Here is a 15829-nt window from a genome sequence, read left to right as displayed (position 1 = left end):
TCCAACCCAGTGGTCACTAATGGGTTGTCCAAATTATCAGCCATACATAAAAATGAAAAAAATCAAAAAAAAAAAATAACAATCACCCACAAAGTAACATACTTGGTAACTCGTAAGCTGGCGCGAGGTGCACACCCGTGTTATAACGACTGTCGTTTTCCGGCCACGCGAGGATAAAGTAAGTTACACTCACTCATTACACTCAGTCGCAGTTACTACAGTTGGAACGCTCGTCGCGTCGCAACGTAAAGGTACCGGGTTCAGAGCTCAATGCTGCTTTTATTGCCAGACACTTACACTTACACGTGGTCAGCCATGAATAAAGCAATTTACCTCGTAGATGACTCTGTTACAGCGTAGAAAGCTCTGACAAGACTTGGTTTGGTTGGCGAAGTAACTTGTATGGAACCGTATGTGCTATTGCTGGTTAACTTCCAAGTTACTTGAGGTAATGGGTAGCCCTGTGATAAAAAATATATATGTATACTATATAATTTAACACGCATGTCGTGCACAACGTCTTAATTTATAATACCTTTGATCGTGCCAAACGTTCTACAGAATAACAATTATCGTTTTAGGTTAAATTAATTTGACGTAACTCCCTTTAAAGAGTATTGATTTTCTATTTTTCTTGCGTGTTTCACATTTGTAATTATTACTTCGCGTTGGCTGATGGTGCGCCTTCTTTCCTTCCAGCAGCACATTTTGATCTGATTTCGGCACGACTAAGCACCATACACTAATATAGTGCAAGAAACGATTAATTTAGAATTAGTCTTGCAAAGTTGTGGGTGGGCACAATGTGTGTTAAACAGAACATCCGTGGTATAACGACTGTCGCTGCCTCACCAAGCAAGGATTATATAACAAGTTATGTTTATTCGTTCAATGTAGAATTGTGGATCATAATACAGATCTCGTTATATCACGAAAAATGAATTACCTTCATACTGCTAACGTAGAAACTTTCAACGTTATGCAAGATATCGACTTCTTTACCGTCGCACGAATGATCAGTGTTAGGAAGCATGGATAGATACGTTGGTCCAGTTAACTGGTCGAGATAGTAATAAGAATCATCGGGTAAAAAGAACTCGTCGCTACCGGTGCTGATGATCAGTTTCGGCATCGTAAGCCGATCTTTGTAAGCTGTGAATATGGTTACATTGACCAGTTTAGTTAGGATGCTATGGAATTTGTACTTCAAATATGGAGTGGTAAGTCGGTGTTTAAATATTGAAATTTTTGTTCAACCTCGAACACGAAACCCTCTGATCTATATAGAGGGTCATGGTCCCTTAGCCGACGCCCATGACGCACACGACGCCCATGTGTACAATTTTAACACACAGCAATTAACACACAATTAACTCACATAGAGGATCCACAATATCCGCCATTAATTGTGTGTTCGGATTATCTAAGTCCCTTGTGACGAATTCTTCGTAATAATCGTTGAATTCGAAAGTCCAACCTCCGTAAGCCCGATAATGATGGTGCAGATTCTGCATGCATTCGATAAATGAATAAATGTACTTTCCTTTATCCTCGCGTGGCTAAAAACGACAGTCGTTATACAACGGATGTTGTGTTTCATACACCTCGTGCCAGCTTACGAGTTACCATGTAGGTAACTTTGTAAGTGATTGATTTTTTGTATATATAGTAGGATGGGGGGAGATAGGACACCTTTTTATCCCATTTGCTCTTCCCATTTGGTGGTAAACACAGAAAATGCAAAGAATTATAAAACCGTATCCTCACGACTTCCATAGACCGCTGTTAATTATTTAGAACACCATCAGGGTATTTGAGTATTATGTGCTAAAGGTGTCCCATCTTCCCCCACCCTACTATATATATGGCTGACAATGTAAATAACCCATTAGTAATCACCGAGTTAGAGCAAGAGTTAGAGCAATTGCCGTTGTCTTGCCTACTTATGATTTCGAAACCAGCAATTGCTAAAATTCCAAAAGACAGTCGTATGTATAGCCTACTGACCAAATATGCGGAGAATATGGTTTATAAAGAATTTCCAATCATCGCTACCTTAACAAGGTTAAGTTCATCCATAACGATTGGTGTAATGCATTTCACGCGCTTATAATCAACCGCTGCTGTTGTCCAAGTTGTCCATCCTCTCTGCCAATCAAATCGGGTTAAATTTGTATAAATGCAGCGAAAAGTACCAAAATGTTATTACACACATTAATTAGGGCACCATCCTCATGTTTTATTAAACTATATCCAATATATCCAATATAGGCGAATGCAATACTACGGTTGTGTTAAATAGCTTATTGTTCGCACCGCCACGCAAGGAAAAATAAGTGTATGAAAAGTTTTGGAAAAAGTGTTAATTTAAAATATACACATCTATACTATATTATAATTCATCACTATATATTTTCATACATCTAACCTTTGATTCGCCTCCTACACAAAACTTATCCACAGGCCTCTTTGCTACGTCGAGCACAAAAGCATTTATGGCATCCATTGCCTTCACTGCTGCCTTGGTCATCGGTAAACGTAACAACCATTCAGGCTGGCTCGGGTCGTCAATGAAATGTCGCCATGTGAAAGCTATAATGGCATCTTCATCTCGCTTAGCTTGTTTTGGATCAGATGCAAATACGATGTACTGGTTCGGTACTTGCTTGAGTATAGCTGTAACGCTGTAAAGATTGAACTTGTCAAATGATTTTTTAAGCTAGCGGAACGAGATAAATTATACCGTCTTACCTTCCAGTTCTTTCGGCCATCATACCAGACAACATGATATCGTCATCCGTTTCATCTGGCACCGCATCCGGATTGTTGTTATTCCCTCCCACAATCTTCATGTAGCCACTCCCATGCATCTCAGGGTCAAAATAATGTGGGATATTCACTATAAGGTAATGCCACCACACTGATCTGCTCACGTTCTTTTCTGTGGGAATCGAAACGGTATTTAATAATGTTTTGATTAAGATTTTTTATAGGCGTTTTCAGCACTATTTTTATAGAACCAATAGAATTATATATAACCGTATCCTTACAAGTGTAAAATAGCGTTGTTAGATGTTAAAACACGGTTGGGAAATATAGAACATTGTGTTCTATGATGTATCCATCTTAGCCCACACTACTTTCGTATTTAAAATTATTCGCGTTAAAAAAATGTTGATTTTTCGGTCACCTGTCAGCCATTTTTGTGACGTCATGTTGAGCAAGTATGACGTATGTGCCGCGTCCTTTCTCGTCCAGTTGGTGACAATCTCGACGTTAAAGTAACCGTCATCATGATGTACGTAATCATCTAACGGGGTAGAAGTAGATATACCCACAAAAGTCACAATAATAAGAATCTGTAAAAAAATGGTAAATATTTTCAAATATTTACTTACTATAATAGTAAAACTTCTTCCATTTTTTTGCACTATGGTATAACACGCATAATGCATTTATCATTTAACAAAATATTATAAAGCTTTTTCAAAATGATATGCCTTATATTTTGACCCACTTTTCAATTCAAAATCAAAAAAAAAACTTACCGGTAAACCAATTCCTTGCATTTTTTAAAGCTGATAATTCAGCAGCAAAGTTATTTAATTCCTGAGATAATAATTCTCATAGGTAACAGCCCATAGGTACACACCAATTCCAATATATTACATCCAATCAGATATTGTTACATCATTGTTTGTTTGCTGCATAACACCAACCTTTGCCCATTAGCAATTTGTTTACTTATTTTACCCACCGGTTTGTGTTAGCTTGGTCGGCTTCCGTTCATAAAACCGCCAACGTAAAAAGAAGAACTCAATCGAGTTCGAAACCAAGCTTACTTTCGAAAGTTGTGTTGTATTAAGTATTTTTTTCTATTTAAATCGTTTAACGAGGCAGATACATATATCTGCAACTGCATGCACTCGTTGATCATTCGGTTAAATTTATGAAGTGTTTGCAGAGCTATCACATCACGTGCAGTAAGTTTGTTTGTCGACCTTCAATCCGGTGAGAACACGCCCCATCCCCCACTTGCAACTGGTTGCTCACCAAGACTGCAAGAATGCTTCGAACTGAGGTGAGTTTTTATACAATTGTATTTATATTATACTGCAGTGTAATAAGTTGTACATCGTAAGCACAGAATATACCACGTTTCCTAACCGTGTGTTTTAGGCGCTCCTTTTGAGACTTGATGATACCGTTACATAATTTTGTAAATGTTAATTGTTTACTACCAAGAGAAATTAGTTTTTTATCGCCTTGTACTGTATTTGTACTTTTTTAAACCTTCTGTTCTCAAGCGTGAACATAAAGCGATGGGTAAAAATTACGAGGCATATATATATAGTTATGCAAAAATATAAAAAATCTATACCATCAAAGTTATAACGTTAGATAATATAAGATAATGTAATATATAAAAGTGTTAGAAGATATAGGAGTTAGATGATATAAATGTAACTTTTTTATCCTCGTACGTAGCCGGAAAAGTCTTTATAACACGGATGTTATGTTTCCACACCTCGTCTGTTTCATATTAATGACCAGTTTGGTGTGCTTTATCCACTATGCCTAGTATCATAGTCTATCCGCTATTGATATACTACGCCCACTAACTTATACCTATCATAACACATAGTATCCATTTCCAGTTCTTCTTTGCACTATGCCTGTTCGGCTTGGTTGCTGTTCAGGGAAATCCCCTTGATGATTACGTCATGAATGACGATGGTCACTATAGCTACACCGTACTTCGTGATTGGACGTACAAATCGCCGGGCCATACGTCATATTTAATAAACATGACGTCACAGCAATGGCTGACACGTAAGCCTTCATCTGAAGCTATATTTATTTACTCATTCATGCATTAAAGCTGGAGTATAATTCTTGTTTCAGCAAACGACACGGACAGGTCACTATGGTGGCATTTTGTTATCGTTCATGTTCCTGATGAGTTCGACCCAGCTCTAAGCAACAGTGCGTTCTTATTAATAGATGGCGGTGGTAATGACAATCCAGATAACCCTCCTGAAATCACGGATACCTTTGTAATGTTTACTGGGCTGATGGCTGAATCCTCAAAATCGTAAGTTGACTCGAAAAATTGTTATTTTCTTTTAGGCTTTTTTTATTAACAAAACGGGCATGTATTTTTACCTAGTTGCCGGTTTACGGCCATTGTACTGACGTTATTTTTTATATTCGCTCTTGCCGAAATTCCATACGATTTTCATACGCCCGACTAAAAACATTAAATATACATTTACTTATACGCCTTTAAAACCATATTTCAAAACCTTCACCCTTTTTTCTAAATATATATTAAAACACCTATATCCCACAAACAGAATTGTTGTGGACTTAAAACAAATTCCGAACGAGCACATGACGTTCAAACACGACCCGAAGAAACAGCGTCGTACCGAAGACGCAATTATTGCATACACCTGGCGCCATTTCTTAGAAAACCCGAACCAGCCAGAATGGTTGTTAAGAATGCCCATGACCAAAGCTTCAGTAAAAGCCATGGACGCTGTAACTGACTTTATCAATAAGACAGTTGGAAACCAAATCGAAAGATGGTGCGTTGGTGGAGCTTCAAAGGTAATTTCCAGTTCTCAAAATGATTGCTATAAAAATGACCATACAGTACTGGGGGATAAGATGCATACCGATAGCGCATAATATCCCATATTTCCTGATGGTGTTTCAAACAAATAATAACGATCTATTAGAGTCGCTGGGCTAAATATAGTTCTATGATTCTGTAAATATTATTATTTTACTATCAAATGAGACTAGAAAAAGGGAAATGTGTTATTTTAGCCCAACCATCTAAAATTAAATGGTAAAAGTTACATTTTTACAGAGAGGCTGGACCACATGGACGACCGCTGCTGTAGATAAACGTGTGCAGTGCATGACACCTATAGTTATGGACGAGTTAAACATGGTTAAGGTGATCAAAAGTGCCTTGTGTTTGAGTTTAATAATACCTCAGCTTTGTTAGTGACATTTAATTTATAAGAAGCTTCTAAATTGAATATCGGGGGTACGGTTTTATAATTCCTTGAATGTTTTTGTTTACTACCAAATGGTACAAGAAAATAGAATAAAAGGGTGTCCCATCTTCCCCAACCCTATATATCATATGTTTTGTGTATATAAGTTATTTAGTTACAACACAGAACTTGCACCATCATTACCGAGCATATGGTGGTTGGAGCTTCGCGTTTAAGGATTATTACGATGAGGATATTACTAAAGATCTTGACCATCCAAACATGCCCGCACTGGCCGCCATTGTGGATCCTTTATGTAAGTATAAGGTTTAACACAGTGGTTCGTGATCCTGCCTCTAGCACAGGGGTATATGGATTTGAAGCTTGACGGTACCGTTGCAGAAGTATATATGTGTCTTCGAGAAAAACAGTTTTTGCTCCAACCTACTACATGTATAGGCAATCACCAATCATAAATCCTTGCGTGTTGCAGCCTATGTCGACCGACTTACAATGCCTAAGATGGTGTTCAGCACAGGCGGTGACGAATTCTTTTTACCCGACGACTCTCACTACTACCTTACCTCAATGAAGGGCCCAATGTACGTTAACATGCTTCCCAACGCCGAGCATTCGTGTGTCGGGCACGAGCTCCAGCTTATGTTTAACATCAAGGCCTTCTACGTTAGTGTTATGAAAGTAAGTAAGTTTTTCACTGGTTATTTTAAAAGGAACTTAAAAATAAGGAAAAAATAGGGTTTATCTATACTAGCTGTATATGGGGAAAGGTGGGATACCGTTAGCATCAAAATCCCACATTTCCTGATCGTGATTTAACAATCAACAACCGTCTTATAGAGTCGCGATGATGCGGTTACACAATTTTGTAATAAATATTCGTTGTTTACTACTAAAAAGAACAGGAAAAAGAAATGAAAAAACATGTTCCATCTTACCCCACCATACTATATTTCAAAATTGTCTGTCATGTAGGGTAAAAAACTTCCTCAAGCAACGTGGACACTTTACAACACTGCAACTGGGGGTGGTATTGATGTTACACTGGATACCGTTCCTACTTTGATTCGGGCATGGTCCGTCACCTCAATCTCATCAAAACGGTATTTGTAGCATATCAGCAGGTCTTACATTTAACCGCTTACACATTCTTATTGTAGACGCGATTTCCGACTTCTACGAGGCAATACAACCGATGTAAGCGCTCAACCTATCGTGCAACCGAACATTTGGCATCATAGCAACGTAACATCAATTGGCCATCTTAAATATCGAGCTGAGTTCGACACCCCATTATTCGGAAGGTGGCGAGCATTCTTTATTCAGGTAAGCGGTCGTGAAAACAAGAATTGTAAATTTTTTTCTAATATGTGATTTGTTTTTGTAGATGACTTTTCCAGCATCAGATGGCAACATGATTGAATTCACAACCGAAACCAATATTATTCCTGACAAATTTCCATACCCCGACTGCTATAAGGATTCCTGCAAGGGCACTTTAGTATAAACCAAATATATATATTATATTAATTTATTATATGGCATAATTTGTGGTCGAATGTATCACTTGTAAAGGGCGAAATAAAATCAATGTGAAACAAAGTACGCCTCTTGTGAAACAGCTTGATTTAAACGAAAGCGCACGTTACCTGGAAATCTAAATTTACTACGTTTGTGTTGTTTTTGTTTCTTTTCCAGCCTCAAAGCAAAGAAGGAATTTGACTGCAATAAAAAGCTTTTAAACAGAATGTATGATAATGAGCAAGAATAATATGGAAGAATAGTACATTTTTTAGTGAAAAAATCATACCTTGAGGTTTTATTCATGTATTACAAAATACACTAGCATAGATAAACAAGAAATGTCTTTCAATTTAAACACCAGACACCTATATCATCAGAGTAATAGATAGTATGCTTGTTAATGGGCGTGGTATAGCTATATAAATGGTTTGGTAAAACCCAATCTGTAATATTCAATTTCGAATGGATTCAAGAGAAATGAGAATGGATTCAGAATTTGATCACTACTTGGTAGATATGAAGCCTTATGTGCTGAGATTGAATCATAAAACTGGTAAGTAAAAAAACATTATATAAATCTGGTTGTTTTGCCTAATTTTGTTGCTTGAATTTTTTATAAAATTATTTTGGGGTTACTTTTCATGCTGATTTGTTTGCGCTGTTCACAATATAGTTTTAATTTGTGTTGCACACATTATCTAAAGTTGCATTCAGTGCTACTGCTAGCATTACTAGTTCGAAATGTAAAATCTCTTCGTATTTCAGAACGTCAAAGATGTGCTGTTTGGATAAAGAAACTTTGTGAACCTGTAGGATCATCTAATGCAAGGTGATTCAAAATTTGTTGTAATAATTTTTATTTCAAACTACAGTGGTGTCAATTTAATGTGGGTGAGGTGCCATGCAATAAGACCTGCAATTCAGACCACAGTTGGCTTACTGAAACACTAAAGGTGGTACAACCCATTAATAACCACTTGATTGAAGCAATGTCTGCTATGCGTTTTGCCCAAATACAAATAATCAAGCATTGAACTCAGTACACTTACACTTCAGTTACGATGCAAGTGCCTAACTATTGAGCCATAAGGCTGTCCAAATACATTAGCGACTTTTTGCTATAGCAGTATCTTCCTAATTTCTATGTTCTTGGCTTCTTTAACACTTTTATCTTTTTAGAAACACCCGTAACATGTACGCAAAGTTATTATGGCATATGCTTAAGAGAGGAATGCTTGATGGACCTTTTTCAACACGGCCAGAGTCTGGACCTCTTAAACCATTACCTTCCTATATGGTTTGTTTTGTTAATTGTTGTTTAAATAATCTGAATCTGATGACTGTGGGGTTAAATATTGTTTATTATTGTATGGCACGGTGGCAAATCAGCAGGGCGCCTGCTACTAACACAGAGGTAATGGGTTTAGGGCTTTTCGCTGCTAGTGTTACCATTGTGGGCGAATGTGTCCTTGAGCAAGACACTTAACAGCAATTGTTCCAAGCCAACCCAGTGGTCACTAATGGGTTGTCCGAATTGTCAGTCATACATAAACACAATAATTTATATTATTTTATATTTTAATACATGCATATTCTCTACAGACAATATTCTTTGATGAAACAATTCCTTCTACTGATTCTAAAAGATTCTATGAAGAACCAAGTGCTACCAGTAGTCCTAGTAAGACTGCATCTGCAACTTTAAACTGGTTGCATGATGAAATGAAAGGTATTCTAACAAATATCAAGCAAACATAATTTAGTTGTGCACACAGTGGAAAAACAAGTAAACTAAAAAAATATGTAGGGCCTGTGTTATGCTTCGTTAGATGACTATTGTTTTAATTTAAAAAAATTCTTTTAATGTAAAATTCATGCATTTTGTAGATGCATAGGCATTAGGCAAAGGGGTTGGTTAATAACATCCATTTAGTTTGCCCATCTTATGTAACAGCATAGTGTCTAAATTGTAGTCATTATTTTAAAACAACATTTTGCATTGCATGTTCACAGATGAAAAAGAAAATGTTGATTTTTCAACTTACCAACGCCAGCCTTCACCTATAGATTACAGAATGAAGGTAAACTTGAATTGAAAATATCAGTTTGTGTTACTTCAGATATTTTAACTGTTTTTTTTATCTTAAATATTATTTTCAGGGGTTTGACTTAACGAATGATACAGATCAACCATCAACTGTAAGTTGTGCATTTGATATCTTTTTAATTGTGGTATTTGTGAATTTTGTTGTTTAACGCATATGGTTGGTTTGTTATTTACAGAAATATTTTATGTTTTTTCAAATATATATTTCACATTTCAGAGGTTCATTTCAACTGATCCTGGCAAAGGTAAGATTCATATTTATAATTTTGGTTTGGATTTTCTACAATAATGGTATGTGGAGTTTGATAATTAAAACCATTTGTTTGAAATTCTGTCTTTTTCTGCTGAGTTTTTCTCTTTGTTAATTTAAATTAGTTTGTAAATATTTTTATGTTCTGTTGCAGTTACGTTTAGAGATGAACAAAGTTTGGTGAAAATTCATGAAAAAGAGGTAAAAAATAAAGTTTAAGAGAAAAATGAAATATTTAATCACGTAACATTTATTCATTCATGTGTGAGATAAAATCTTATTTGAGTTCCAACTTTCAGATTGAAATGAAAACCAAAGTTCTTGAAGCTCGATTTCATGAAGATAAATTGAAAATGCAACATAAGCATGACTTGGCAGTTCAGAAGGTAAAAACGGTTTTCAACAATTTATCTTAAAGATTTGTATTTTTTTATAAGTGTTAATGTATGTAAACAAAATTTCAATTTTTTAAGCATAAAATTAGCTAGCAGGTTATTAAATTTTGGTTTTACTAAAATTTGTCATATTAGTTTAAAAATTAATTTTTTTTAATCCACCCAATTTAAAATGTTTGAGAAGCTATGATTAAAATCTTGAACAATTTCACAAGTTGCTTTTTTTTGTGTGGTTTCAGATTTTGGATCGGAAAAATAACGAAATAGAAGAATTGAAATCTCACTACAAAGGGAAAGAAAAGGAGTCGGAAGAAACAAAAAGAAAAGTGGAAAAAAGAGGTGGGTTAAAACGACATAAAAACAAACAAAATATGAAGATATTTATTTAACAGTCTAATGACTCCATAAGACTTTAAACTAATCATATAGTTTTCTAAAACTTGTTCAAAAATATTTTCCCTAAATGTTTACAAAAGCTTTATAGCCAACAAACTAGGAAATTTTCGTAATTCTAGTTTTTAAAAAAAGTATCATTCTAACACCACCATAATATAATTAAAGAAGTTTTATAATTTATTCTCCAGCCCAACAAGCTATGAAGGAGGTTCAGAGAATGGAGGAGAACAAAGAAAAGGAAATTGAAGAATTAAAAAGTTTGTTTGAACAAAATACAAACGCCATCAAGCTTGAATACGATTCCAAGGTAAAGCAAGAACAATTTGTAATCAATACTTTGGCTGGATTGTGTTTAAATATAGGTTTACACCATTATACAGCATATATTTTGTTAGGGGTGGGAACTTTTTCAATTACCCGATAATATGGAAATTTGATTTTATCTGCGTAGTTCAACATTTAAAATATCATTTATGTTAAGAGTTTAGGCGATTTAACTAAAAAAATTATTTTGTTTTTAAAGTTCTTGATTTAAAACTTGTTTAGTCTTGCTGCAAAATGATAACTCTACAGTAATTTTTCCCAAAATAGCTTACATTATTTTACTTCCAAAAAATTTACTAATAACTTTTTTTTCTAGATCCATGAATTAACTTGTAAAATGGAGCAAGATAAATATGATTTGCAAAAGAACCACACGCGAGGCATCCAAGATCTACTGGATGACACCAATCAAAGATTATCAGCCATGGAAGAAGATTATAACTCACAAGCTCAAGCCACTGTAAGAAAATAAAAAGAAATTTTTAATTTAAACTTTTATAAAATGGTAATTGTTTTATTATTTTGTTGTTTTTTTAAATTTAACCACCTATTTCAAGCGGATTAAACATTACAAAAAAACTTCTTTAAATAAGTTCAATTTTTTAATTAGTTTGCAGAGAGCATTAAAATTCCAAAATGCAAGTTTTCAAATATCTGTTTATATTATATGTCCTGCAATAGGAAAATATATATATTATCCTGCAATATATTATATGTCCTGCCTTTCTTTTCAGAAACTGATCATAACTGAGTTAGAGAACAGAGTAGTCCAACTCACCCAGGAAACTGAAGCTTCAATGACGGCTAAACAAACTCTGTTATCGGAGAAACAACAACTGGAAAATGTTCACGAGAAAACACTGACCGATTTACAACATTCTTCTTCAAAGTAGGTCAATTTTAATTACTATTGTCGTTACTTGTTATATTCCTAGACACCTGACAGATTGAGCATAATATAAATTAGACCATGAATTTAGTTATTACTGTAATTTAATATAAAATGGTTGCTACTGCCTTCCCCACTTTTTAAAACTAGATATAGCTGGTTTGGGAGGATGGATCTTTAGCATATAACATCCAAATATCCTGGTTGGGTTTTAAACAATTAACAACGATCTAAGGGTGTCCCATCTTCCACCAGCCAACTAAATCTGTTAATGTTAATATTAGTTTACACAGTAATGTGCTCGAATTAATTATTTGCAACTCACTGTGAGTTGATTCTTATAAGTTTTAACAGCCATGTTTTTATCAAAACTTTTTTATTTTTTTTTTTTTAGCATGTATAATTACTGTCATTTTTTGTTAATGCCTATCTGTTTGCTATGTTATTAAGGATGGCTTTTTTGTAATCCAAGGGATAAGCAGAAATTGTGTTAATGGAATATTTTATCATGTTGATTTCAGGTGTAATAGTTTACTTCGAGAATTGGAAAGAATTAAAAGCGACCACGAAACAACTGTGACGAGCCAAAACAACAAACATGAAGCAAACCTGGAATTTCTAAAACAAGAAAACTCAGTTTTAACTGCAAAGGTAATACAGTGCTGAGTAAAATTTTAGTTTGAACTTCGTTTTTATGTCTTAAAAAAGTTTTGTTAAAAATTTTTGTTATTTTTTGTTTAAACAATTTTTTTTTTTTTTTTTATTTCTGCATTGTTGCACTTGTTGAACCTAATTTTTTTAAGAAACAGTAAACTGATATTTTTCCTATTTCGTTTAAACTTTAAAACTGACCGCTGAAATTACAATGTTCAGATACAAGAAGTGCAACATGACTTTGAAGATCAAATTCAGAATCTCCGACATGCATTACAAGATAGTGAGCAACAGAAGTCTAGAGATTTAAGAGTGAGAATTCTGACTTTTACTACTTTCACCTTATTAATAACATACCTTTTTACTATTTTTTAGCTTTTCTGTAACTTCTAATTTGTGAAAAAGATGTGTCAATCTTTTTTGTCTAAAAGTGTTTTCTTGTATTTTTGATAATTAAATTGTCTTTTTTCAGGAAAAAGAGTCCCTGCATCAGCAAGATATGATGAGTCTCCAACATCTTCATGATAAACAGATCCATGGATTAAAAGCAGAATGGGATGAGGAGCGTGCTCAACATAAACGACAAACAATATCATTGGAAGATATAATCAAGTAAAGTTAAAATATTATCTAAACCAAGTGATGTAGAAAAAGTTGAAACAGAAAAATCTCGGTTTTATAAAAAGGTTTTAGTTAAATTTACCAACATTCTGCATTTCACGTAACTTTTTTACCTTTGAAATTCTGCCACTAATTTTTTTGTAATTTCTTTAAATCTTAAAAGGGAAACAGGTCAGTGAGTGTTCTTGTGTTTTTGTGTCTATCTGTTTCGATAAACACTATAACATAAACAGTTATCAGAATGTTAGTAATACGCTTATGGGTTGAAACCTAAAAGTTTTTGATGGTGTTATGTTTATCATTCCAGAGAGAAAGACGAACAAATAGTTAAACAAAGCATGGAGAAGAAACAAGTTTCAACACAAGCTGAACAAGCTATTGATAATTACAAGAGACATGTAAGTTCGATTGGATGTTCTAGGGAAAAGGGCGCCCAAGAGGTAATGGGCTCAAGGCTTTTCGCTGCTATCAATGTGGGAAAATGTGTCTTCTGGAAAGGCATTTAACCATGATTGCTACAACCCAGCGATTACTGATGGGTTGACTAAATTATCAGCCATATACAATAAAAAAATATTCACACAAAGTTACATACCTGGTGACACCTAAGCTGGAACAAGGTGTACCAAACAGAACGTCCTTGTAAGGACCGTTGTTTTTCGGCCACTTAAGGCTAAATAAGTTAATTTCATTCCAACTTCAGGTAAATGAGGCACAACAAAAAGTTTACGCTGATATGAGGAATCAACTTGAAAGAATGGAAAGAGATCTTGAAAAGAGCCAGGTGACGAGAGAGAAACTTCAGGAGGAGTTTAGGAAACAAATCTCGGAGTTGAAAGAAGCTCATAATGATGAGGTGGGAACTCCTTTGCCTTTTTCTTAAATGTTAGACAAAAAATGTTAAAAAGTTTTTGAACTTGATTTTTTTAAGTTCAATTTTTTTCTGAATTCACTTTTTTTATGTATTCATTAATTTTTAAAAATTTTAGTTGTTTAATTTTTTTATAAATCTTTTTTTCAGTCAAATCATAACTTTGAATTTTCAGTTGTTCAAAATTTGGATTATTCTTTTTCCTTAGTTGAATCGTCAGCGATTGATGCAGGAGCATGAAAAGGAGGTGGATCATCAGAGAGCAACATCCGAGCATGAAAAAGTGGTCCGGGATTACGAGCATCAGCTCTCACAGTCGGAAGCGAGGTTGAGGGAGTCTTTGGAGGAGCAGGAGAGGATCGCAGAAGAGCGGAAGTTGCAACACCAGGAGGTGATGATAATCATGCCAACATTTGTAGATTGGTAAAAAAGATCTGCAGACATAGGTTTTCAACTTTAGGAGTCACTGACCTGTTTTCCCTTTTAAGATAAAAAATCACTAATTTCTTGCTAATTTGCTAGTTTTAAAATTAGAGTGTGTGAAATGTTTGTATATGAAAGAACCGCCATGAAAAACTTTATCAAAATAATAAGTTTCCCATAAATAATAGAAGTTTCACACCAGCTAAACTAAAATTTTGTAATTTTTCCATTTTAGGCTATAGCAAATCTTGAATCTCAAATTCGTGACCTTCGAGAAGAGGTCGTGAACTCTAACTCTCTTCGTCGGCAGCAGCTCGTCGAACTTGGCCTCTTGAGGGAGGAAGAGAGACAGAAATCAACGAAGGAACATGACTCAGTGGTTTCGAGGTTGGAAGCTGAGATAGATCGACAGCGGATGGAGATGCATCAACAACACGCTGCTGAACTTGAAAGACAAGCACAGAAGGTGTGTGGCGATAATTTTGGTGGCAATAGGTTTTTTTATGCAATCGCAAGTTTTTTTTTAATCGCGTTTTATCATTTAGTGGATAATGCTCTGCACTGTATATTTTAAGATTCAATTATGTTTTGCTTTTTTTCTTATATATTTTACAAAAGACTTTTAGGTTCTGGTGCAAACTTTTTTATGTGAATTTTTGAAAGTTGCATTAGCATAAGAGAAGTTTTTATTTCGTTTTATCCCAGACGAAGACGAGGCTTGATCAACTTGAGCATGATCATCGTCAGCGATTGGATCGATCTCATGATCGGATCGCGGAGGCACAGAGGAAGGAGCAGGAGATGCGGGAGACGTTGATGTCCGTGAAGAAAGAGGTGGAGGATCAGATGCTGGACGAACAGAAGAGGAGAGAGGATGATTTGATGAGGTTGAAGATGCAACATCATTCAACTGTGGTGGTGGGTGGATTTGCAAATGTGTTTGTTATGTTTTTTCTTAGTATTTTTAAATATGTTTTAAAAATTAATAAAAAAAAGTTTTTGAAATTTAAAAAATGGCTGATTTTCAAACTGACAAAACTTTTTAAAATAATTATTATTAAAAATCTATAATTAATAAAAGGCATAAATTTCTAAATCTCTGTAATATTTTTTTAATATTTGTTTAATACCCTATGGTTAACCTAATGTTGAAACATGTTGTTTCATAAAACAGAATCTACAGAATGAGTTGGAATCTGAACGTGACAAGCTTCATGTTATTCAAAGAGATTCTCATAAACTTGAATACGATCTAAGAGATGAGGTGAGCATAGATCCACATGTTTGAATACCTAGTTAATAGAACATTCACAACTTTGTTATTTTTTGGCTACAAGTTTAAATGC

The 15829-nt window shown here is 34.7% G+C and overlaps 3 protein-coding genes across 3 annotated transcripts in view; 2 read left to right on the top strand and 1 right to left on the bottom strand.

The window, feature by feature from the left end:
- Positions 1-3668, bottom strand: part of LOC100187370 (autocrine proliferation repressor protein A-like) — a 5395-nt gene extending 1727 nt beyond the window's left edge. Inside the window, exons 1-8 of the mRNA XM_009859779.3 lie at positions 3549-3668; positions 3191-3359; positions 2752-2941; positions 2429-2684; positions 2056-2148; positions 1379-1508; positions 947-1152; positions 334-461 (exon numbers count right to left, since the gene is read on the bottom strand). Coding sequence (XP_009858081.3) covers positions 334-461; positions 947-1152; positions 1379-1508; positions 2056-2148; positions 2429-2684; positions 2752-2941; positions 3191-3359; positions 3549-3569 — 1193 coding nt within the window. The 5' untranslated portion in view covers positions 3570-3668. The remainder of the gene's footprint in view (positions 1-333; positions 462-946; positions 1153-1378; positions 1509-2055; positions 2149-2428; positions 2685-2751; positions 2942-3190; positions 3360-3548) is intronic.
- A 263-nt stretch (positions 3669-3931) lies between these two features.
- On the top strand, positions 3932-7631 carry LOC100184983 (autocrine proliferation repressor protein A). The gene is made up of 10 exons (XM_002128742.3): positions 3932-4081; positions 4659-4833; positions 4906-5095; positions 5358-5613; positions 5879-5968; positions 6198-6327; positions 6505-6710; positions 7005-7132; positions 7190-7355; positions 7417-7631. Exons 1-10 carry the CDS (start codon positions 4067-4069, stop codon positions 7534-7536), a joined length of 1476 nt encoding a protein of 491 aa, XP_002128778.1. The 5' UTR covers positions 3932-4066; the 3' UTR covers positions 7537-7631.
- Positions 7632-7925: 294 nt separating this feature from the next.
- LOC100182612 (centrosomal protein of 112 kDa) overlaps positions 7926-15829 on the top strand; it is an 8798-nt gene continuing 894 nt past the window's right edge. Inside the window, exons 1-22 of the mRNA XM_018811121.2 lie at positions 7926-8106; positions 8319-8382; positions 8733-8850; positions 9156-9282; positions 9567-9634; positions 9714-9752; positions 9878-9905; positions 10065-10111; positions 10210-10296; positions 10545-10644; positions 10890-11008; positions 11342-11485; positions 11760-11914; positions 12436-12565; positions 12788-12880; positions 13041-13180; positions 13497-13587; positions 13893-14045; positions 14269-14451; positions 14719-14949; positions 15189-15401; positions 15658-15747. Coding sequence (XP_018666666.1) covers positions 8016-8106; positions 8319-8382; positions 8733-8850; positions 9156-9282; positions 9567-9634; positions 9714-9752; positions 9878-9905; positions 10065-10111; positions 10210-10296; positions 10545-10644; positions 10890-11008; positions 11342-11485; positions 11760-11914; positions 12436-12565; positions 12788-12880; positions 13041-13180; positions 13497-13587; positions 13893-14045; positions 14269-14451; positions 14719-14949; positions 15189-15401; positions 15658-15747 — 2511 coding nt within the window. The 5' untranslated portion in view covers positions 7926-8015. The remainder of the gene's footprint in view (positions 8107-8318; positions 8383-8732; positions 8851-9155; positions 9283-9566; positions 9635-9713; positions 9753-9877; positions 9906-10064; positions 10112-10209; positions 10297-10544; positions 10645-10889; positions 11009-11341; positions 11486-11759; positions 11915-12435; positions 12566-12787; positions 12881-13040; positions 13181-13496; positions 13588-13892; positions 14046-14268; positions 14452-14718; positions 14950-15188; positions 15402-15657; positions 15748-15829) is intronic.

Source organism: Ciona intestinalis, chromosome 3, assembly GCF_000224145.3.
Source record: "Ciona intestinalis chromosome 3, KH, whole genome shotgun sequence".
Lineage (NCBI taxonomy): Eukaryota > Metazoa > Chordata > Ascidiacea > Phlebobranchia > Cionidae > Ciona > Ciona intestinalis.
The sequence above is the reverse complement of the archived record's forward strand: the minus strand, read 5'-3'. Positions and strand labels throughout refer to the sequence as shown.